Source organism: Argiope bruennichi, chromosome 10 (assembly GCF_947563725.1).
Source record: "Argiope bruennichi chromosome 10, qqArgBrue1.1, whole genome shotgun sequence".
Taxonomy (NCBI): domain Eukaryota; kingdom Metazoa; phylum Arthropoda; class Arachnida; order Araneae; family Araneidae; genus Argiope; species Argiope bruennichi.
The window spans coordinates 123368851-123395157 of record NC_079160.1 but is presented as its reverse complement, the minus strand read 5'-3'; the positions used below and the strand labels follow the sequence as shown (position 1 = coordinate 123395157).

The following is a 26307-nucleotide window of genomic DNA, read 5'->3' as shown; positions in this document are numbered from 1 at the left end:
ACCAATAACCTTTGGAAGAAAGTTATACTTAGTAATAAAAGAAAATTCAACATTTTTGGCAGTGACAGCCATCATGCTGTACAGAGAAAGCCTAATACTGCTTTGGATCCAAAAAATTTACTTCCTACAGTTAAACATGATAGTGACTCCATCATGATTTGAGGTTGCACGGCTTCCTCCGGGTTAGGAAATTTAATTTTTATAGATGGCATTATAAATGATATGGTTTACTTAGATATACTTCACAACAATCTAAGGGAAAGTGCTAAAAATTTGGGTTTAGATGGAAATTTCATTTTCAGTAGGACAATAACCCCAAACAAAATGCACATAATGTGAAAACATGGTGTCTTTTTCTTTGTAAACAGCAGTTACACACACCATCACAGTACCCCAACATCAATACCATTGAATATCTGTTGGCAACACTCAAAGCAGTGGTCCAAAAAATTCAAAATTAGAAACAAAACCCATTTAAAACAATTGATGCGAGAAGAATGGGGTAAAATATCTTCAGATACCACCAAAAATTGGCCGAATCGGAATAACAACATTTAGAGGCCATTATAAAAGCCAAAAGACATGCAACTAAATACTGACACCTTCTTTCTATGCAAGATATTACAAGAATTTCATTGCTGTATTCTAAGTTTTTTTAGGCAAAATTCTGCGTATGTTTAAATTGCTTCTGAAACTTTTCAATTTAGAAGGTTTTCGTTGATTTTTCTTTATTTTTACTCTAAATTAAAACATTTGTTATGTGTAAAAATAAAAACATGTTTACACTTCCTGTAATGTGTTATTTAAATTGAAAGTCAGATTTATCAAGTAAAAGTAAGGTGTACTCTCAATTGTTTGAGCCACTGTATATATACACTGTTTACACCACTTAAATTCTGTATTTAATTATTTTTCATTTTTGACTCACATTATTAATATTTAATAAAATATATATTAATAATTTATTTTCTAACATTGTTATAATTTTATAAAAATATAAAGAAATTTATTTTATTCTTATATGTTTTTTTCAAGGAACGATTGGATGCTGCCAAAGATAAAATTTATTCTGAAATAAAAAATTCTGAACAGGTAATATCTTTATTGTAAATGATGAAATGAATTATTAACTGTAAATAATTTTAGAATTTAAATCAAAAACAACTGCTCTTTATTATTATTATATATTTTTTATTTTAAAAGAACTTTTTTTTCAAAGATTTTATATTATGAAAGGAAAATTGGCTTCTTCTTATGTATCATATGATCTTCTTTTAGAATATTGCATCAGAAATTGTAATCTCTTTCCCATATTAAGTTATATATGTGAAAAATGATTTTTAAGCTAATGCCTTAGTAATATTTGTGTTCCCAATGTTATTATTAATTGATGCTTTAATTATTTTTGTGAAGATAAATTCATTTCATATTTTAAAAATTAACAATATAAATGATATATTTGTTATAGAAAAGGCTGTATTCCAAAATTAGCCCTAAATTAGAGTTTGATCCTTTCTATCATCTTTTATCTAGTTTTTAATGTTGTCTAAGAAGCCCTTAATCTTTCATACATATTTTCAATAAATATTATTGTATTTGTATAGTTACTGTTTTTCATCCAGATTAATTCTGGAGTGCAGATGTATGCCTATGTAATAAAAGTCAAGAAGCATCTCTGTATCTCCATTGCATTACATACTCATGCATATGATATTTAAACAAAATGTAAGGCCCTTTTGGAAACTTCAATTACAATTATTCTGTTTTAGATTAATTTCTTATTTTTGATAATTTACAGTTCATTGTATTTTGGATTTTTTTTTATTTGTTTGTTAATATTATATGCTTTTCAAAAATATTCTCTTTAAGCTACTTTTCAGGATATAACTAGTATAATTTTATTCTTTCTTTTCATAGAGAATCTTAACATTTTCTGCAGACATATCCATTGATAATAATTTAAAAGACTTAGTAATAGAGGTAAGCACTTTTAATCTAAATGTCCAATTGATCTATTAACTTTGTGATAAATTAGTTAATGTGATCTATTCTTTGTTTTGATAAATTAGTTTTTAAAGAGATTAAACTAAATTGTTTTTAATGATTAATTGAATGATTAAAGTTTTCAAAATATTTTACTCATGAAATTATATTATATGGATAAATTATTTTATTCATAAAATATACATGAGTATAAATAAAATATACATACCACTTTTGAGCAAAATTTGAAAAATGGAAAAAGGCAGTGGCTTAAAGCTGTAAGCAACTATTTTAACTTCTCTAATAGATGAAACTTTCATGGCCTCTTTAAAATTTTATTTAAAGATGAATATTATGATTTTTCTAAATGTCATTTTATCTTTACTTATTATTGAAATCAGTATAATGTAATAAAGTCATTCATAGATGTTATGATCCTACATAAATAACTTTTATTACGTGAAATTCTCAAGTTTTTTTTATGTATTCATATTTGAAAAAATGCAGCCACACATTTCCAAAATAGGGGGTATTATCTTATTAGATATCATGGAAAAATACAATTAATTATTAATAAATAATAAATATAATAATATTAGTAGAAATATGTTAAATATTAATCTTTAAGTGACTGAACTAGCTTTTTTTGTGTTCAGTTCAAAAGCAATCATTTCATATTTTTTGTGCATATTTTTTACTACTACATGTTATGATTCAAATACTTAACAAAAATACATTTTATTCATTTAAGATGGGTAGGTCTAATGGCAAATGGTCTCTAAACAGAAAAATACTAATTGAATATAAATGACTACTGTGAAATTTAAAATAATACATACATATATATATATATATATATATATATATATATATATACACATTGGTTTTTTTGTGTGTGTAATATTGTATCATATTTTAGGTTTAATAACTTAATATTTTTAAAAAATGAGATAATATGTTTAAATTAAAATTGACTGTTAAAATATCAAATGATTCTTGTAAGTCAGATGTTTGCGCTAAGAAAATAAATTTTTATTAATTTTTTAAATAAATAGTAGACAAACTGGCATTGCTTTAAGAATAATATTTAACTCCTATTCAGATTCACTTTGGTTATAAATGTCTACTGTGAAATTTAGAATATTAAATTTATATAATGTTCTGAGTTTATAGATTAAAAAATTCACAGCTTTTTTATCTTTATTTCTTTATTAGTATTTTTAAGCAAGATTGTGTCATTAGTATACTAATTTTCTTAAGAAAAAAAGTTTTTAAAAACCATTAAACATATTTTAAAAAAACTTGTAAAATCTGTTTTCCGCAGGGCTTAATGAATTGATTTTTGAAACTTAATTATTGACTTGTAGTTTTCTTCTTTCTTTCTTTCTTGTTTACACCGTATGATATCTTATAATACAAAAATATCTAATAATATTACGTTGTTGTTTTTTTTGTCAGATATTACTTGAGTTCTTAATTTTTTTTTCAGCACAATTTTTGCCAAATATTTAGCAGTATAGTAATTTGATTCATTGCAAATCAATTCAAGAATTCTATCCTTAAAAAAAAAAAAAAAAAAAAAAAAAAAAAATGCAAAATATTTTTATTATTTGGAAAAAATTTTAATCCGGAATTCCCAAGAAATATGAAACATTGAAAAGCTGGATTTTGTAAACTTTTGATTGGCACTATTTATGCTTTCTAAACCCTAATCACTTTAGATTTGAAAAGATAATTCAAAATTAAAAAAGAAAAATAGAAAATTTAGTTTCGAAATGTTTAAGTAATATTCAGTCTAATTTAAATCATATTTTTAAAAAAAATCAGAATCATAAAACTGCATGGAAACCATGATAATAAATAATCAGGTAAAAAAGATGCCTAACTGCTATCTTGAATTCTTACATAAAAGGAGCTGCACAGTACTAAACTTTCAATTGTTAGCTCTATAATCAGGGTCAGCTGGATTGATATGAATCACATGTCCTAGTTGAATGTAGGAGCAGCCTAGAAGAAATTGATTCTTTAGTGACCAATCATTTTGATTTAATAGCCTTAAGATCTTGAAATTTATTTTTTAAAATGAATGAACTGAACTTTTTGTATCCAATAAAATCTCTAAAATCTTAAAAGATTTTATTTCTATAGTTTTAAGAAAATATTCCTATAAACATGAATAATCTATTTTTGACAAAATTATAAAAGGAAGAAGAAAACAAATTCATCTGCATAGAAGGTTAAAGACAAAAATACATTTATTTATTATCATTTTTTAACAATCATTGTTATATTATAAGAATAAAAATTATGTTATTATGGATTCAAGTATCATAATATTAAAATATTTTTAAAAAATAAAAATATGCAAAAGTTGATCCAAAATATATTTAATTCCATTATTTAATGAATGTTAAAACTATAATTTAATGATTCACAAGTGATTAACTAAACCATCATAAATTTATTGTGTTATTGTAAGAAGGTTGACAATCTACACTAACAAATGAAATAAGTAGCTAATATATTTAAGTAATAAAATGTTTCGTTCTTAATTTTTAAATAATCAAATGATTTTATGGTTTATAATAATTTTTTCATAGCCTAAAAAAGTATGATATTGTCACATTTTTTTTTAAACTGATTTTTTTTTAAATCCTATGACATGTATTAATCATAGGCAGAAAAAAAGGCTGGACCAATTACTGTGCTTATAAATTGTGCCGGAGCATCAGTTTGTAGTTGTTTTGAAGATACTTCTATGGAAGACTTTAAAGTAAGTATTTAGTACTACATTTTATTCCTTATTTGATATCAGAGCTTGAATATTTAACTACTTTCAGTGAAAATGGAATTCCCATGTTTTGTGAATTTATACCATAATTCACAAAACAATAATTAAAACCTAATTATTTCACTGGGTGTTTTTCTGCAATAAATTTTCAAGAAAGTATAATTTCTTTTTCAGTTTTTTTACAGCTATCAGGAATTTTGCATAAAATTTAGAACACGATCAGTATAAGAATATATTTTAGTTATAGATCATGTATGAAATATTGCAATTTTTTTTTTATATTTAAAATGAGGATTGAAGTTAATAATGAACAAAAAAGAAATTCTCTACTGCAAGTTTGAAATTCTCAGCTTCTTTCAAACATTATTTAATATCGATATACTGTCAAACCTCTTTATGTATTTAATTTGAAGATTCCTGGGAAAAAATATGATGCATAGAAATTTCTTATATAAATGTTTAACTACATAGAACTACATAGTGAAAATTTTGTATCATTTTTTGACTAAAAGTCACTCGGCAGTTTTGTAAAATCAAAGAAGATATGAACAAAAAAAAAAAAAAAAAAAAAAAAAAAAAACATCAAAGAAGTTTGTTATATGTATATTTTTTAAAGTAATGTTTATTCAAGATTTTCATTAGAGCTGAATTCACTTTAAGAAACCTAAAACTAGACTGAATTTAAAGTAAAAAGCTTGCTATAAATTAGAAATGGAAAGGTACAGAAACTAAGAATAACATGAGTCATTGGTAAGTTTGTATTACTTTTTAAATAATACTTTTCACTTTCATAGAATTTCTATTGCCATATGAATGGGTGAAAGGTTTGGGTGAAAGGCTGCAAATCTTGGATTAATAATTGCATTATGCTCATTATTTTTGTGAAATTAAATTGCTAGATGACATGGAAATGCCACCAGAAGAAAGAATGTGATTATGTAAGAACAGTTAGCTTTTTTAATAACAGTAGTGAGTTATTAGTTTATTTGCTTCCAAAATAGGATATCCAAAATAGACTTTATAACCTAAACCCTACACAATTTTATATATATTTATATAAATAGCTAAATAGATTATCTATGAAAAAATTACATCATGTTGGAACTGAACTGTACAACCTCTCATAATGACTTACTTTTTATTGTGTTTAAGACATTTCTTGACTTTTAATTGTATCTTATTGCTCTTGTTCTTTAGAAAATTGGATCAATGTTTACCATCATGAGACAAAAACTAATCTACTAGATCCCATTATAATGCTTCCTTTTTAAGTAGCCTTGTATATACCTAATGACTGAATATTTAATTTTTCAGTTAAAACATTAAAAACTTATCCATCCTCATTACTTATTATGAATTGGGAAATATATTTAGTTGGCTTATATGATTCATATTTTATCTAATTTAGTGTATAGTTTTATCTTATAATTAAAATACTTCTGATTATAATTTCAAAGTAGATTCTTTGCCTCTGTAAAATTTTTTGATAATTATCTTTCACTCTATTAAAATATTCAAATCTATCATTACTATATCTATTCTATCTATCGTTATCATTTCAAAATATTAAAAACAAATTGTATTAGAAATATTGTGCATATTATCCCCCCCCCACACACACAAAAATTGATGATGAAAATGGTTTTCATAAATTTATATTGCATTTATGTTTCTTATAATTCATTATGTTGAATGAAGCATTTCTTTTTGTCTTTAAATTGAATATATGAAAAAAAATGTGAATCTGATTATGTCTAATATTGTTTTTTCATTCAGAAAATGCTAAATGTAAACTTTTTGGGGAGTATAAATATGACACAGGCTGTTGTACCACTCATGAAAAAGCGAAAGCATGGTCATATTGCTTTTGTATCATCTCTTGCTGGATTAATAGGAATTTATGGATATTCTGCTTATTCAGGATCAAAATTTGCTGTTCTTGGAGCAGCACAAGCTTTGCAAATGGAAGTTAGTATCAAACGTAATACATACATTTTAATTGATACCAATATAGTATATGCATAATCTTATTTTATATTGTTTTCATGTTTGTATCATTAACAAATTTACACTTTTGTTTGATTTCCCTGAGGAAGCACATGTGCTCAAATAATGAAATACATTCATATTTAGTTCTCTTTATTTTATGAATAATTAACTAGCGATATTTGTACAAATAATTTTGCTATTTTTTTAGTCAATTTTTGTCAGGTAAAAAAATAATAATAATAACCTAGTATTATGCTATTGATTTTTAATATTTCAGACCTTTATTTTTAAAACATTTTGTTTAGTGAAAATTTTTGTATTAGAATTTATATTGTTAAAAATAAACAATGTTACTTGGAATGTCAGTTTAGTTTATGCCCAAAGAGAAGGACAACAGAAATCAGAGGTGTATTCACATAAAATGCTGACCATGGCAAATATCAAAACAGCACCCCCTTCTTCCTTTCTTTTAAACAGCAATTCTTATATTCTTCCCACTCCTAAAAGGTGTTACATCAGAAAAAAGAGAATTGAAATTAAGCCTAAATAAAACATTTTTGAGATAATAAAGCTTAGCATCCTATCAATATATCGTAATTGTTCTGTTATATAACTCAGTTAAAATTAATTAACAGTTTGATTAATCAAACTGTTTAAAAATTTAAATAATATAACAATTATTAACAAAAATATAATTAAATGTGTGAAAGTATTTCAAAAAAATGCTAAAATGTAATTACTGGCAAATCCAAATTTATATTATTTGTGATCATGTCAGAGAACAACAAAAAACATCAGCACCAGAGGTACACAACAAACTCATTCCACTCCTAACCAGATCAATGGAAGGCAAATTTGTTTATATGCTTATAATATATCAAAATCTTCACAGAATTAGCTAATCAGAATTCTCATTTAAGGTTTTTTTTTTTTTTTTTAATGATTTAAACTGCAAATATATTATGCATTTCATGAGCAATTTTAGCAAATTTTTTATTAAAGACTTTCACAATGACATACATTTTTTTTTTATGATATATCATTATAATGCCTCTAATAAAGGCCCATATTTAATTCCATTATTCAGTTTTTTTTTTTTTTTTTTTTTTTTTGATATTGAGTGGAAGATTCAACTAAGGTAAGCTTTGAGACTTACTGTTATTTAAGAAAATATACCATGAATTAAGAAATGTTGATAATAATATTTGTACTTTGTGATAAATAATGGAAAAAAATTAAATCAATTTTTAAAAAAAATAGAGAAATATTTTGAAATTAAATAAAGATTACAATATTAGAATCCTGCATTTTTTAAATATAAAACATTGGAACTAAACTTCAAAACATATATTTTTTTAATTTTTCATTAAATTTATATTTGTTCTGGAATTTAGTAAGATTATATAACTATAGAAAGGTTGTTTGATTAATTAATCACTTAAAAAACACTATATAGAAATTGGTTAAAAAACTCAAACTGAACAAATTTGGCAAAAGTTGTAAGTCCAGCGAATAATTTGTCTTTAAGTCCAAGCTGATATTATAAATAAAAATTAAAACGCTATGCTTAACAATTTCATTATTAATGAAATTTTTTTCTCATTTTTGTTTTTCTTGTTTATTTTAATTGATAGTTCTTCTAAACAAACTTTTTAGCTATCTGAAAATTACAGGTTTTTTTTTTTTTTTTCTTTCCCCTAAATGAAAAGAATGTTTAGTAACCAAAAATATGACTTTCTGAATTTATTTACATGAAGTCTGATTTTACATTGTCTAATTTTATTAAATACTACTACTGGCATATACATGATTCGTTTATATTATGGCGATATAATTGTTTTTGCATACTATTAAAAAAAATATTTTGAAATGTTTATGACTCAAATGTCAATGCCTGACACGATGTGGAGATATAGAACTTTAATAGTGATTTGAATTTGGGAATCTTTAAGATTTAATATCAGAAAATTTCAATTTAATATCCAGATGAATTGAGAGAAAAAAAATCTGCATTTTTATCTTTAAACATTTTATTTTAGATATGAGGAATTAGAATTGTAGAACACTACATTTTTCTATAAACTAACAAATTTATTCTTTAATTTTGGTAATGGCACCCAAGGCACTGGCCTTTCCCACCCTAGATATACCACTGCATTTAATTCCTGGGCATAAGTTAAAGTTTGATTGCCATTGTGAAGTATTTCATTCTAAAGAAAATGCAGCACCTACTAGTATGAATATATTTATAATAAAATTCTTTCTAATTATCTAATTTATTATTTTCATTCCGTTAGTGCTAAGACCACACAACACAAATCAACTGAGGAGAAAAAAAATTTAAAAGATGTTTAACTTCAAAGAATTCTTTTACATTTAGAAGAGAAAAAACATAATATATTTCCAATACAAATTTAATCCATGCATTTATTGACAATATAACTGCAACTAATAATGCAATTTCATTGTTATTTTGTTAGTAGAGTTGTTTGATATTAAAGCAAACAAAAGGCACAAGATGAGAAAACTTATAGGAAGAAGAGAAACCAAAATGAATAGCTCTTGAAATGAATAAAAGCAAATATCAACCTCTGATGATTTTTCATCAGCTACTGCTGATAAATTACAGCTCTTACAAAATTTGTAATTATTATGAAACATTTAAATTCAGTGAAATTATATTGTTATGTAAATGCTACTGCTCACCTTGTGTTGTTAAATATATTTTTCTTGTAGGTCAAAACATACAATATAAGCATAACTGTATCATTCCCACCTGATACAGATACTCCTGGTTTTGCTGAGGAAATGAAAAACAAGGTTTGTTTTCTATAACTTTTTTAAAATTATACCTTGTAGTAAACAAGTATTTCCTTGTTAAATTGTAAATCCAGGATGTTTCTATGTATATAAAAAAAAAAGTAAGTAAGTTATACTTTATTTTATACAATTATAAGTTGGTATGTGTGTTTCATCACATGTCAAAAGAAGTGTTTCAAAATGTTGGCATGTCGCATATATTCCAAAAGAAATATTATGGAATAACGCCGTTTAAAGAATATTTCATAACCTTTACCAACAAATGTTTCATGAATCAAAATAATTTTTTCTCATTTCCATTCATAAGCTTAAGTTTTAATAGTTTAATTATCTGCTTGTACTTGCAGTTCTTTAATATGCAAACCCCACTTTGAAAAATTTATGAAGTATTAAATTTTTGTTGAATTTAGATGAAGCTATAACAGGGTGCATAGTGAAAAACTGATACAAAAATTAAGTAATTTTAAGAACTTTTTAAGCACTTTAGGTCCAAAAATTGAGCATCTTTGTATAAGTATGCACACATAAACTGCATATTTTCTATGTATTATATTTTTTCCCTATTTTATAATAATGCATAATTGTTATTGAAAAAAAATCTTAAAAATTAATTTTATATATTTATTTTTTTAAATTTTAATATTTATTTCTGTATTTGCACAACATTTTCTATTGTAAAATTATGCCTTTTTAAATTTGACAAAAGCATAGAAATGATCATAAAAATGAGGGAAAAAAAACTATTAATACCAAAAAAAATTAAGTCAACTTTTAAAAAATTAACAATAAATATCTTTTTCAACTTTTCTTAAAATTAAAATATCAGATAGATACAAAATTTCTGAAAATGTTAATAGTAATGTAGGAGCTCAGCATGACTAAATATTTTGTATTTGTTTTCAGCTTGACCCAAGATTTTTATGTAAGCAACAACTATTAAGATCCAACATTGCTGGGATGGAAAGAGTAAATTTCTCCCTGCATTAACTTATTCTATTAAATAATTTCAATTGCAATCTTATAAGGCTAAGAACTAAAGCATTCATATGGCTAACATCATATAACTGGCAAGAGTGCCATGAAATTGATGATAGAACAAAGTCATGTCCTAAATAAATATTTTAAATTATTTTTAATCGAAAATAATAGCAGCGTTTACAAATGATCAGACTAAAAAGAAATTGTCTTATCACCTCTTATTTTTAAAAGTGCAGTAAAAGTCCTTTTTGAATGTTTAATGTTCCTAAAATTTAATGAAAACCTGCTTTTTAATCTATAAACAGAAATTCTTACTTAAAAAAAATTGCAGAATATATATAAATTACAAAGAAATGAAAATGCTTTGACAAGTCCTAATTTTCATAAATAACAAAAACAAGTAAAAAAAAAAAAATCAGCTCTGTAGTTAAAAGTTAAATGGAAATAAACCAGCCAGAGTGTCTCCCCAAAATTTTCTCGCATATTGCAGAGAAATGCCTTGTGTGACATTGGCATATGTTATGGAATATTAACACTAGGCGTGAATTAAATATTTTTACTTTTTCTATCTATAGTGTGATGTTTGGCAAGTGTTTTAGGATTAATTTCTGGCATGCGGTTGAAAGTATCCGTAAAGCAAATTTGAGTTTTAGACGAATTCTTCCCATATAATGAAAACAAAGATTAGATTCAAAATTACACTTATTGTCACAAAATTACATACCAGATTTGCTATATTTTTTAGTTGTCGCATTTACATATTTCTGAAAGTATAGGCGGACATGTGGCGAAACTCTTGTTGGATTTGGCTCAAAATTTGACAGATGTTTATTCAATAGATACTAAATCTCTGTACTAAATTTTAAGTATATGGCTCTCTTCGTTTTGTAGTTATCATGCTAACTTATATTCGAACAGTCAAACACACAAACAGATTTCCTCTAAACAGATGTTGCTGAAAATTTGATTGAAAACTACAAATTTAGTGTGAGGGCCGCATATCAAATTTCATCCATCTAGCTCAAAGTGTTTCTTTGTATATAACAAAGAAAGATAGATAAAGATATTTTCTGAAAATGTGTTTTCGAATTCAAGGAGGTATGAAATGTAAAGATACATTAAAATCTTGAGTTCGAGATTTTTAACGATTGCAAAATTTTATATACGGAAAAGTAAAAATGCCAATTGAAGCTTTTTTTTAAGAAAGTCTTTCTTGAAGCCAGCCCAAGCCAATATATTGCATTGTCCAAAACTCATTTCCCAGAATAAAAAAAATAATTACAAATTACATTCAACCAAAAAAATTTTTATTCAAAAGCTATTCTTTTTTAACCTTTAAAATGGTGTTAAAATAATTTTATGCCATAATATGCTTTGATGTTATGAAAACAGATTAAAATTCTATTTTTTAATTAAACTTCAAATTAAAAGTTTGTGAAATCTGTTCTTAGTGTGCCTCTAAAGCCCCCCAAAAAATAGCTTCCCAAACTTCATGCTCCTAACTTCAATGCTTAATGCTGGGCATTGCTCAGGACAAGACTTTATATATAAAAGGAGATTTTATTGGGAAAAAATTTCTATAAAAGTTATAAAAAGAAAGAAAAATCATTACAAAATAATAAAACCTAAATCCTGAAAAAAAATTCAAAAAAACAAAAAAAAAAACTTTTTTTTTTTTTTTTTTGTATAAATATTTAAGTACCAGATACATCAATTCCTCTTTTTTCTTAGTAAAAAAAAAAAAAAAATTTCAAGATTAGTCCAACAAATAAAAATGTTCAAATGGATGGGGTCATTAAAAAAATACCACAAAAGATATCACGATTATTAAAAATTAAAGGCATTAAGTTAAAATTTCATTATACTAGATTTTAAGCGATTGATTAACGTAATTACGAACCGCAATTAATAACAATTCAATATAGTACAGTTGAATACCTGTAGTAGGTCGCTCAAGCGAAGTATGGTATAGTACACATTTCGCACTGCCTCTTCCAGATAACTATTCCAGTATTTTAATAAGTAGCATTGCACATTGCTGAAGAAAAAGGGAGGGGGAAAAAAGAATCATCAAGCGATATCTTAATATGTGCTGGAACCCTTGAAATAATTCTTAAAAATCTTCCCTTTTGTTGGTTTTCTTTTTTGATACATCCTGTAAACAAGCCTTTATGACCATGATTTCGAATTGTAATATTCAATTTATGGAGAAATAAAACAAAACGCTTTCTTCACTTCACGAAAAAATTAAATATTTTTTAAGGACCTTTTCTGAAATTAAGCACTTTTCATGATGCTATGTACCCTATATACGCAATAATATAAGAATGTTTTCAGTACTAACAAGTTATTTTTTTATTTCTATTACTAGTTATGCTGGAATATGTGGTTTCATATAATGTTGTAACAGTAGAGTCAATGGAAAAAATTTCAAAAATAGTTTTTGCAGGGTTATGAAGGGAACAAAAAGTAGTGTTGGAATGGGAATTAAAAAAGAAAAGACCCCTCGTTGTTGGATATTGATGGTAATTTATATCAACAGATTCATAATGCCAGTAAAAAATTTTGTTTGCCTTTTGATTTTTAGCTTGAAAACTTAATGAGAGATATTTTTAATGATACAAAATGACTAATTGAGATATGTTCCATATTAAATTTGAAGTATGTTTTTCCAATAAATGTAATTTTCCATTGTTGGCTATAGTGTTATGATGCTGCTAAGAGTCTTTTACACATAATTAAGGCTCTGACCATTTTTAATTACGCATTCATCAGTGACAGTGAAAAAACTGTTTTCCTACAATCTGTGATCTATTTATTATCATAGAAATTTTGATTCAGGATACAGCACAAATGAAAGAAATACTGAAGAAGTTATCAAAAAGTATGATTATAATATGGAAAGAGAACAAAATACAGGATAATCCAGAAGTTGTTTAGTGAATGTTATTCATATTCTCCGATTTTATCTTGCAGCTTTACATTCAATCTAAGCAGATGTTTATTCATAAGCTGTTTGAAAACACATATAGATGGGTGATAAAATAATATGAAATCTGAAAAAGACATGACCCATTTCAAAGCAGAATGTGTAATTTTATATTCAAATCTACCACCTAATGGTAATGAAAGATAATATATCAGCCGCTCAACATAAGTTATAAGTGTTGCATGTGTCTATCGTAATCTCTGAAAAACTCCATAATGACTGACCTGTCCGACATGAAGATATAATTGCTGGAATGTGATGTGCTGGTTACTCAGTGATGGGAACAGCCAATTATTTGAGGTGTGCAAGAACTACTGTACCAGTTGTTATGACAGCATACACAAAATGTGGCATTGCAAAGCACAACAGTGGATGGGGAAAAAAAAAAAAGAGTGGTCTGAAATCGCAAGCAATTTTTATTCCAGACAATATCCGAGATAAATAGTCATCTCTGGAACTCGATTTGAATAAAAATTGTCCAAAGGAAACTTTGTGCTTCAAATTTTAATAGAAGAGTTGCAATTTGCAAAGCATTTGTAAAATCATGTCATGTTTTCAGCTACCCAACAATCTAAAACACATAGAAACTGGACTCCAAAGTAATGGTACTCTGTATGGGAATGTTACAATTGCTTGCTATGTTTTTATCAAGATTTATCAAGGTGGCAACACTCCTGTAAATATTGTTAAAATAGTTTGAAGAGGAAGCAGGACATCCTTTTGCCCTCTCAGTCACTTGATTTGAATTTTTATGGAGATATTTAGAGTCAAAACTCTGCGCTCGATTTTCTCCACCATCTATTCACTCAGAATTAGAGAGTGCTCTCCAGGAAAAATGGCTTCAAATTCCATTGGGCGCAATTAATTTGTGAGATGAAGTCACATTAATTGAGTACTCATATATACTCAAATGTAAGTGAAAAGTTCTGTTTAATATGGTTTTTTTAACATACATTCAAAAATTGCATTAATTGAGTACATTAATCTCTTAGATGAATTGCGCCCGATCGTGTTAGGATTTGCATTGCGCCCAACGGAAGGTTAAATATAGTTTTTGACCTTTATACATCCATTCCACAAAGTCTACAATCTGTAATTAAGTCAAAGGGCAGTCCCGCTTATTTCTTCACTCATCTGTATTTTTATTTTGATTTATGAAGCAGAAATTGCTGCTGGTTAGAAGCGCAAAAGAGTTTTTAAGCATTGATAAAATGAATGGTGGAAATCATATAGATTTGAGTAAAATGTTTATCTGCTGAAATTTATATTTTTTAAATGATCCTATTGATTTTTATAAAGGAAGAATTTCTTTATAAAGTTTTTTTTTAAAAAAAAAGCCCATGTAAAGTCTATTGATTATTTCCAAAAGAAATTATCACTGTCAAGTCCTTTACTGAAGTGAATCTACTCGATTGACCCAGCTGCTAAAGGAAAAGAGGTTGCACCTAAGACGCTACAGAAGCATACCATATTTTTATAACAAATATTTTAACTAGTACTGAAAATAAAGAGATTTATGCACTGCGAATTCACTAATATCCAGTTGCTTTAAAACTGCCTAAAACTTGATTAATAAATACACTAATATCAGTAAAATAGTAAAAGATATAAGTAGTTGCTTTCATAGACCTCGAATTGAAGGCACATTCAACATAATCAAACTTAATAGTTAAACGATAAAGAAGAATGAATACTGAAATATATTCTTCAATTCAGAGAGAAAAATACAAAATGATAAGTAAAAATAGTCTATTAAATATTTTAGAAGGAAAAAAAAATTATTTAAGCTTTAAAAATTCTTGGTAGTTACAACAATGAACAAAAGAAATAAAGAATAACTTCTTCCCTCTTCATAAAAAAAAAAGTTGAGTTTAAATTTTTTTTAAAAAATTAAGCTCAGGGAAACATCAATCTGAAATATCAAATAAAACTTGAACTTTCGACTCAATAAAATAAATTAATAAACAAACAAAATGACTAAAAATAATGCATTAACAAATAATGCTTTTGCACGACCATATTTTCTTACTGAGATGTATATTTTATTTAGTTCTTTATGTTTTTGTTGTTAGTTTTTTTTTGGCAATTTTTATTTTAACAAAACTTAAAAAACTGGAATTTTTTTAAAGCAGTTTTCATCTATTAATTTCTTTAAATAATATTTTTATTATTTCTATACTTTTTGTATAAATTTCTTTTATTGATCAATTAATCAAACTTACGCCAAATATGAACTCAAAGAAGTAAAATTATTTATTATTTATGAACTTCGGCCTATTTTTGTTTCAAAATTGTATTATATTTGTTTTGCTTGAAACAATAAATTAAATACAAATAAAGCTAATATAATTATTTGCATTTTGCATATAAATATTAATGAAACTTTCAGTTCTTAGGTTGTATCAGTACAATAATTTATAATATTCTTTCCATCTGAGTACATCCTAAAATAAATAATTATATAGGATATTTTGCATATGTAATTATTTAAGATATGAAAACACTGCATCTTATTTATGATAGTTATTTTTATTTTATTTATTTTTGCAGCCTATTGAAACAATACGCATAAGTGAATCTGCTGGATTATACTCTGCTGAAGATGTTGCCAAACAAACATTAAATGATATTTTGGTAAATTTTATATATTTTTATTTTTCCCATTTAATTTTTTTTTCTCCCTTATTAATCTACTTCTAATCTGATATATAAAATCTTTTATCTGATAGAACAAAAAGTTTATGTCCACAATAGGATTTGATGGTTTGATGCTATGTACTGCATGTAGTGCTACAATGCCAACAAATTCTTATTTTGAATTACTTGTTCAGGTAAAGATTTTGAGAAATGTTTATGTTTAAAAATTAATAATATCTGTGTAAAACATCATAGAATTTTAATCAATATTAATAAATTTTGACAATGTTTTATATTTAATAGATTTTTAATATTTATTTTTTAATGAAAATACGAATCACACTAGGGTAGTTTATTATTATTTTAAAAAATAAGTATATTGCACATAAATATAAAAAGTCTTTATAAATTAATTTTTCATAGAATATCTACATTTCTTTTTCTCCCACTCCAGATTTTTACAATGGGTATTCTCCGTCTTGCCTCATTTGTGTACTTGAAGCAATGTGATCATACTATTAAAAAATGTGCCCGAGACAAAGAGATGGAGAGTAAGAAGACTTTACAAAATGAATAATTTGTTTATCATTTTAATTGTGACATTCCAATATGAGCTTATATGTGGAGAGGTTTATCACAAAGTCATCTGGCTTCTCTTCTTCACTATTTTGAATAAAATATTAGAATAAGTGTGCTTTATTTTATTGGTTTGGACATTCATCTAATTATTTTCTGTATACTCGAACATTAAACTTAGAAAAATTCTTTTCAATTTAGCTTTTCAAATTACTATATGTATTTATGCTAATGTATTGTTACATGTTTTAAAACTTTTCTGCTCATATATGTGTTACAGTCAATGTGAATAATGACCAGTTTGCTTATTATTAATAATAAACAATTGTTCACATTGACCGTAACATATACAAAGAAAAATTATAATTTCAATTGCCACTTTCAAGTTGAAATCTTTTGAATAAGCCTTTCAGGAGCAAACATGTTTAGTAACAACTGAAAAGAAAAAAAAAAGAACATGTTAATTTCTATGTGACATATATTTATACTAACTAAAAATATTACATTTTTCTGATAATCCAGATATTCTTGATATTTTTCAAAGACTAAGTCAAATAAAAAGTCTGTGAAATTGATGAGCCAAAAATGCATCAACTAAGATGGATAAAATTTGGACAAAATCCCAGGATGCATAGTGTCATGAAAAGTGCTTAAATTTAAAAACCATTATTTGAAAGTGCTTACTTTTGAAAAAAGATTCTTATAAAGGGCTTCATTTTCTCAAGAATGCATACGTTGAATACCATAATTTGAAAGCATATTCACAAATGCTTGTTTACCTTATTACCTAGAAAGTAAATCAACAAAGGAAAGAATTCAGAGAAGGAATTCAAGGGCGAAATAGGTCCAGAGATTCCATCACAATATAACACTTAAAAGGCTTTTTTTTTTTCTCTCCACTCCTCCCTTCTGTGCATTACCATTTATGAAATACAGGAATAGTTATCCAGAAACTGCAGAATAAAATGCGTACTGTGCCATACTTATTGTGATTCAAAAAACATTCTAACTTCAATTTTTAGTGTTTCGGATGTTGAAGAATTTTTTTAGCTGATGATTGATGAGTATATGTTTAATCATTTTATATATTGTTAAAGATAACACATATTGGTCCATTCAATGGAAAATAAGAATACCACAGAAGGAATTTGGTATGTGATAAATATAAACATGATAGAAGCTGCTGTAAAAACATTTGCAGTGAAGTCTCTTTAGTATGTTATACATTTGATCATCATTCTCTTTAATATGCTGTTTTGGAGCAATCCTTTGAATGACTAATTAGATTGATTTTCCAGTACTATACTGAAATGTAATTATGTTAGTTAATTGCGTAAATTCTAATATGAGGAGATTTTAACTTGACACCATCAATGATCATAATTTCTTTCATGGTGCACTTTTTAAGTGATTTGAAAATTATCATTTGTTGGACCAATCTCGTCATATTTCAGTTTTTACTCGTCTCGTCATATTTACTTAAAATTTTTAACAAAATAAGAAGGTTTTTCAAAATTTTTATTCTTTCAGAGTTTAGATACTATAACTTTATAACGATTTTTCCTTTTTCTTTTTATAACTCTTATAAAATTTTCCTCCTAATGAAATCTCCCTTTATATATATAAAGGTTTCACCTGTTTCAAAGAGTAATGCCATCAATGCAAAAACAAATCATTGAAGTTATGAACATGAAATTTGAAAAGTTACTTCTTGGCTATTAGAGGCCAACTAAGAACAAATATTTCAAAATTTTAGAAGTTTAATTAAAAAAATAAAAACAATTTTAATGCTTAGTCATTGTAACATCAAAGCATCACCACAGAAAAATTATGTTTACGTCATTTTAAAAGTTTTTTATATTATACCAATTTTGTTTGAATAAATGCATTTTTTTCTCCTTCAATTTTAGTACTTTTTGAATAATTAGTTTTGGGCATAATTTATAACAATGATTTTTTAATAATGAAATTCAAAACAATATCTTCGATTCATTGATAATATTTATTTTACCACTATTAAAACCGTGATAAAAGAAAAAAGAATGTTTTTGTTTAAGCTTAATTTAAATTTTCAAGCAGTTCATTAAATAATTTTATGTAATTTTCTATTCAAAAATTTTATTTTTCAAGATCCGGATTCTATTATTTTATAATAATTATTGCCTTTTCTTTCTTTCTTTTTTATAACTTATAGAAATTTTGTTCCTAATATAATCTCTCTTTACGCATAATAATTTGTCCTGATTGACAGAGTAATGTGCAGCTTAAACCATTGAAGTTAGGAATATGAAATGTGGAATATTAATGGCTGACTAAATTCGGATTTTTCAAACTTTTAATTCGAAATTTTATTAAAAATAAAAACAGGTTTTTAATGTATTTTCACCATAACATCAAAGCATATAATTACACAAAAATTATTTTAACACTGTTTTAAAAGTTTAAAAAAATAGCTTTTAATTGATAAAAACATTCTATGACTGAATGCTTTTTTTTTTTTTTAGTAATTTTTGAAAAATTAGTTTTTGACACAACTTATAATAATGATTTTTATTATGATGAAATTCAAAATATTGCCATTGCTTCTTCTAATCACCATGTCTTGCTATTTTGTCACTGTTGAGGTCATGAAAAAAAAAAAAAAATGCTTTTACTAAAACTTAAAAAATTTTTCAGCAGTTCATTGAATAAGATTCTTTGAGTTTTGTTACATTTTGAAGCAATGTGATAAATTGTCACATGCTAGCTTCAGATAATACTTTTAAAAAATGCTTCAACTAACATTTTTTTTTTATGTCCTTTTTGCTTCCAATTACAGAACTGGCACTTTTTTAATTTTACAAATTTGTTTTCCTTATTTATGGGAACTAGAAGTTGTTAAACATTTTCATTTCTTCGCAAAATATATAATCACATTTTAGTGCAATCTTTTCAAGCTAAAGTAAGAATTTTTTTACAATATATATCAGCTAAAAAGTCAGTTTTTATTAAATTTTTGAAATGCAAAAAAGGTTTGAAAAAAGATCTTCATGCAAGTAAGAAGTGCTGAGACAATTTTTTTATAGTCTGACCATTTCCGAATGCTGCTATTCTTTTCTATTAAAAAAAATTATTTAAGAAATTCATTTAGAACATGGCATTGTACATCATCAATTTTATGGCAGTTTTTCCAATCTTATGATGGTAGGGATTTTAGAATGCTTAGTTCTTAGCATTATAAAACTGCAATTAAAACTTCTAAATCTAGCAAGTTAGAAGAGGAGGAAATTGACACTTTCCATCCCAACTATGTCGAATCTTGTTACATATATAAAAATCAAATACACATTTTTTGGTCAAGCTATGCTTCTACATCAATGCTGACATTTTCAGAAATGATGTATCCATCTAAATAAACTAATAATCTGTTAATTTTTAAAATATTGAAAAGAAATCTGATTTTTATTGTTAATTTCATAAAAGTTGACTTACTTTTTTTGGTATTGATAGTTTTTTATTTTTATAATCTTCTTCCTTTTTTTTTTTTTTTTTTTGTCAAAAATCAAAGACATAATTTGTTTTACAATAGAAGTTGTTGGGCAAATACGGCAAAAATACAGAAATATTAAAATTTAAATAATACATATTTAAAATTTAGTTTTTTAAAATTTCAATATAAACTATGCATTTTTATAAAACATAAAATATCATATGCTTAGAAAAAAAGCAGGTTTACATAAGTGTACATGTACAAAGGTGCTAAATGTTTTTGGCTAAGTTGCTTAAAAGAACATGGTTTTTGTAGGAGTTTCTCACTACACACCCTGAATCCATTTGCAAGAAATCTGTTAGTCCAAGTGCATGTGAACATGATTAATAAAAGATTGATAAAATTTCATATTTAGTTTTATTATAAGAATAGTAATCTAAATCAAACTTTGAGACTAATATGTCCAAGAACCAATTGTTTATTCATGTATGTGTGAATGCAACAACTTAGATAAATGATATTTGATATGTAGTCTTGTAACGAAAATTATAGATATGTAAATGAAATTTTGATGATTCTTCTGCAAATGAGATTTTGATTTTGTCTGAATGAAAAAATAAGTGTCCGACATGCATACTTGGTTTTCATCTTTAGGGGAAAACATGCCCTTGTGGATCACTATATTTGGAAAGAAGAGAGGAATCCCCATTAGTAGACTTTGATTTTTAAAAAAATAAAAGAAAAGTGATGCAAACATTCCAAATTTTATTCATCTACATTTGATGCCTTTTGGTTTATCTTTTTCATGGATATAATTCTGATGAATTTTGCAGGAGTTGTGAAGATATATCAAAACCTTGAGATTGAAATGTTCAACGATTATATTCTTTCTTTCTACATTGCCTCAACTTTGATTTCAAGCACATTAAAAATCTGAGCACTCATGGCCAAGGTCCATAATTTTCATGCAGGTAGATGACAGAGAGTAAGGTCACCCCCCCCCCTCTTTAAGAGTATCTATTTGAACTTAATAGGGCATTGTTAGCCGGCTTGGATTTGACTAATTACTTTCCATTGGATTATATACCAGAATTATATTTATTCTCAATGGGAGCAGGCAAGCCATATATCTTTATAGAGGGTGCAAAAATGTGTTTAGTAATTTTAGATCTACTTTCTTGCTTATAAAGTATACAAAAGTAAAGAAGCAGCTAAAAATTTGACCAAGACTGAAGAAATCAATTTTCAAATTATGTTAGTCTATCTGTCAGTGAACATAATAAATGAAATGCAGGAGTTAGATGGATGAAATTTGGTTTGTGATCATAACACTAAAATAGTAGATTTCAGTTAAAGTTTAGATAAAATTACAAAAGATCAAATTATGCATATAGTTTTACAATGAGAACTGTATATTTGTATCATAACTTCAATCAAATCATCAATAGATTGACTGTCTGTAAAAGTGATTTGAGAGAAACAGATAATTAAGATATTTACCCTAGTTCTTGTAGGTGGGCCATAAGGTGTGAAGAGCCATTGCCACTGAGGTATACCTAAATGAGCTAAAGCAAGTCGGTAATAAGATACAAAATCTGAAGTTAAGTAATGAAAATCCAAGGCTCGATCCAGGAACCAGATGGATGGTTGCTGTGAACCTCCATCACTTGTGGAATCTAATTTTTTAAAAAGTTTCAACTTTAAAGGTAATATTCATAAAAATTATCCATTTAAATAAAATAATTTACCAATCTTTCACAAAAGTATCTGATTTTATAATAATGGATATTTTTAATGAAAATAATTATATCTTTATAATTTAAATTTAATCTGAGATGACACTTAATAGATGTTATTTAGCCAATTAGAAAAATAGAAGACTAGAAATGTTCTTGTTAAATTTATTAAAAATATTTTTGATATACAATTTGAAAGACAGAAAGCTTAAAATGACAGAAAGCTTAGCTTTTGAAATTGGAATTACAAAAAGATTTCTGTTGAACAAAATTTTGCATAGTTATATATGTTGGAACAAAAGAATTATCTAAAAATGTTAAAAATCAAAAATTTCCCACAAAATCTGCATACAACTTTCAATAACAGATATTAAAATACATATATACTATCAATATTTGACTAAGATTAAAAGTAACTGTGAAACAGCATATGATCAGAAATTACTTCAGCATTTACTGCATAATGATCTAATGGAGAGGCAAGCAAAAGTTACTTGTAATTTAGGAAGGTCTTGATAATAAAATAATCTAAAAATGTCTCTTTGTTGAGATTGGACATATATTTTATTTAAATCTATTGCACCAGTGACATACAAAATGTCTCTCATTTGAACTATAAAAGTATGAAGATGATTTTCATTTAATGTCTATTTTTAAAAATTAAATAGTGTAATGAATCAAAATATCTACATTGATGTAGTTAATTTTATAGAACATAACAAATGTAAGAAAATTTTATTCTTTTCTATACATTTCTAATAAAAGTTTTACTAATTAAGCTTAAGACATTAAAGAAATCTTAATCTCAAAGACCGAATATACATTTATTAGACATGAAGATAACTTTTAAAAACAAATTACATATACATAAATGTAAACAAAGACATATTAATTAGAATGAATAATAATAAAAAAATTATATCAATAAAAACTGTAAATCAAATAAACCTTTAGATTATTAAACAGAAACTCAAAACCCTCTCATTATCGAGACCTTGATGAAGAAACAAGAAAGTCCTTTCTTTTCTCTTCAAATAATAAATTTTTTTCAATATAGGTAAAAGACTATTTGAAAAACAAAAATTATTTTTGACAGTAAAAATATTATATTAAAATTCAAAACTGATTAAATTATAAGAATTTATTATTTAAAAAAAAAAGAGATTAAACTCGATTTAAAAGAAAAAAAATGGAAAATAAAAATTAAATACTTTTAGAATATATATATATATATATATATATTTGAAGTTAGAAAGAAATATGGTACCTTTTCGCTTTGGATAAACTAAACATACTTTTCCCGCTCCTTGACAATGATCTAACACAAATATCTTGCATCCATCTTTAAATTTAGGTTTTAAGTGTCCATCACATACATCTGAAATATATGTATATGCATATATGAGGCTACATACAAATAATCTAAGACATTTCACTGGAAAAATACTATGATATTGTTTCCCCTATCATAGTATTTTCTATTTATTGCTATTTGTATATAAAACAAACAATTAAATTGCCATAAAAATAGTAAGCTGATTTGTTTAATAATTGATACAAAGAAGTGTGTGTTTTTTTTTTCCTTTAAAAAAAGAAAAGAAAAAAGATTATATATATATTTTTTATTGAAATGGAAGAAAATTAATCAGTTTACTCTTAGAAATTCACTACAAAATTCAATTTACTAATTATCCTGTTTTAAAAAAATCCACCAAATTGCTTAATGTATTTTTCAATATATAATTTTTTGATATATATTGCCAAATACTATAATACTAATGTAGTATGATTTTATAAACATTTATATTTATGAAATTGCTATTTTATATTTATTCTTTATTACATCACAGAAACTATAAACTATATAAGGTTTAGTCTTAAAAAAGTGCATTGTAAATATATTAGAACTAATACTGGTGCATACAAGAGAAAGATTAAATAAGAAAATAAAACTATTTGTACCATTTGGCAGAGGTAACAATGAAGCCTTATCAAGGTAGGCAAAATGCTTGATATATATTAAAGCATTTGATATAAAAGGATTCCGAGAAAGTGGTTTGGTAGTTAATAAGTAATAATGATTAAGATATTTTGGTTCATAGATTTAAGAAAAATATCTTCTTTATATAATAATAATTAATCTTCTTAATTTAACATTGGAAAATATGATTCAGAACAAATAAAAAACAAAGTTAAAAATCAAGAAAGAGAAAAAAACTATCACATAAAAAATTAATGACTAACAAAAATATAAAACTTAAGTTTTCATATAAAAGTGTGAATACTTAAATGCAAACAATTACCTTCTGAATCACTCTCTATATCTAAAAGACTTGGAAGTTCAGAATTAACACTTTGTCTTTTGGGTCCTATACTTTTTAAATGACTAAGCCGAGCTATTTCAATCACTCCACAGGGAACAGTTTCACCTACAAAAAAATATACATATATTCAAAGTTTTAATTTATTCGATAATTTATTATTAATAATGTTTTTCTAAAAATATTTAGAAAATTTTTGTTAAATACCTAGGATTGAAATTATATGATGCAAACATACAACATACTTGATTTTGATTATGATAAAAAATATAATACTACATTGTTTACCTCTTTGTTTCCAATACCATTTTATTTGCAAACCATCAGTTGCAAGATAAAAATTCTTTAAATCTTGAGGTAAAAGGCAAGAATTTTTCTGCAAAACAAATGTCTTCCTTCAATTTCTATCACATAAGAAATACTTTTACCATGTATAATACAGATAATTTTTTAAATAGATCAAAATAAAAAGAAAAGACAATATTATTTTAAGTTATCAGATATATACTGTAGTATGAATCAAATTTTGAAAATAATGTATTATATATTCTGCTGTTAAATTTTAAAAAAAGTATTGCATTTTAAATACTCAAACAATTTTATTTAAATCAATCAACACACATCAATTTAATAAAATATTCTTAATTTTAACTGTATCTGACAGAAACCACTAAAAAAATGATTGATACATAATAAGAACATTCTTTGGATTTAAATATTATTTTATAAATAATATTTATAGGTATAATATATTAACTGGTAACTATTTTGCAAATAAAATAGTCACCAGTTTAATCAAATATTTGACAAAAGAAAGAGTTTATATACATCAAATAGTACTTTCTAATACTTCATTCAAATTTTTAACAGCTGATTTATCATATTCATAATTTCTTCCACAGTTTTTGATACATATATATAGGTTAAATATTTGAAAAGTCAAATATGAATATCAAGCAATGATTGCTACAATATTTTCAACAATATCTAGAATGGCATTTAATTATTAAATGTTTTAGACACAAAAAAGACCAAATATAATTTCAAAATAAAGTTTTGCATCTTTCTAATTAGCAATCAATTTATAAAAATCATGATTAATTTTGTAAATCTAAGAGATATTCTAATTTGAAACATCACAATGACTGATTAGAATTTTCTTGCATACTTCATAGCATTATTTCATTAAAAATTTGACATTTTTTAAAAAATCGTTTACTTTGATAGCTTTGGCAAAAAATAATCAAAATTTCACAGGATCAAGTACAGTACTGCATTAATTTTACCTTAACATCATTTCTAAAGCCTACAAAATGAACAACCAGATATTTTATATATTTGTAATAAATCCAATTGATCAGAGATTTAGAACTTAATAATACTTTAAATTTAATTATTCTAATTCTAATAGCATATATATTTCATATTATATAAGAAAATTAAAAGAAAGCATATCTGATAGATATATGGAATTTTATCATTTATTGTTAAATTACTTTCTGCTTTAAAGTCAACTTACTTGCTCCCAGGCAGTAAGAGCAGTTTCCTGAACATGAGTTTTTTCGGAGATAACCGTTGATTTTACACATGGCAATTTCTCTATAAAAAAAATGATAATGATTTGTAGTTATTAATTTTTTTCTTCTAATTAAATGTTTGTAAATATAAATCATTAAACGACGAAAATTTATGTGGTGAAGGCTTAAAATACCGCTTATACTAATGAAAATTCTTATTGAAGCAACCATTAATTAAAAATATAATAAACTAATTTACATGGAATTTAAATTTTAACACAGGTATATGGCAAACAACGTACCAATATATTTTGCAATTCCTAAAGTAAGATTTTCAATAAAAGGGCTACGGTCCATTGATAATATGTTGTATCTTATTTTAATTCTTGCATTATAATACTATAGAAAATTAGTATATTTAACGTCCGTTTCTTGATGTTTCAATTGCTTATTGACATTTGGATAAATCAACAAAGCAACTGTTTCTATCATACCAACAAC

General features: G+C 25.3%; 2 protein-coding genes across 5 annotated transcripts in view; one reads left to right on the top strand and one right to left on the bottom strand.

The window, feature by feature from the left end:
- Nucleotides 1–16877, top strand: part of LOC129988092 (3-ketodihydrosphingosine reductase-like) — a 20265-nt gene extending 3388 nt beyond the window's left edge. For all 3 annotated transcript variants that reach the window (XM_056096218.1, XM_056096217.1, XM_056096216.1), the window contains 8 exons: nt 1036–1092; nt 1918–1980; nt 4661–4756; nt 6551–6742; nt 9500–9583; nt 16101–16184; nt 16280–16381; nt 16642–16877. In XM_056096218.1, the coding sequence (XP_055952193.1) occupies nt 1036–1092; nt 1918–1980; nt 4661–4756; nt 6551–6742; nt 9500–9583; nt 16101–16184; nt 16280–16381; nt 16642–16764 (801 nt within the window). In that variant the 3' untranslated portion in view covers nt 16765–16877. The remainder of the gene's footprint in view (nt 1–1035; nt 1093–1917; nt 1981–4660; nt 4757–6550; nt 6743–9499; nt 9584–16100; nt 16185–16279; nt 16382–16641) is intronic.
- Nucleotides 7034–26307, bottom strand: LOC129988093 (tubulin polyglutamylase complex subunit 2-like). Of its 2 annotated transcripts, none has more exons than XM_056096219.1 (7): nt 26109–26307; nt 25809–25888; nt 24578–24665; nt 24272–24397; nt 23236–23346; nt 21733–21908; nt 7034–7263 (listed from the first exon to the last, which is right to left on the bottom strand). In XM_056096219.1, the coding sequence occupies exons 1-7, from the start codon at nt 26161–26163 to the stop codon at nt 7204–7206; spliced, it is 696 nt and encodes a 231-aa protein (XP_055952194.1). In that variant the 5' UTR covers nt 26164–26307; the 3' UTR covers nt 7034–7203. The 2 variants fall into 2 exon arrangements, with proteins under 2 accessions (XP_055952194.1, XP_055952195.1); XM_056096220.1 differs by lacking the exon at nt 7034–7263 and adding an exon at nt 16762–17198 and having other exon boundaries at nt 26109–26304.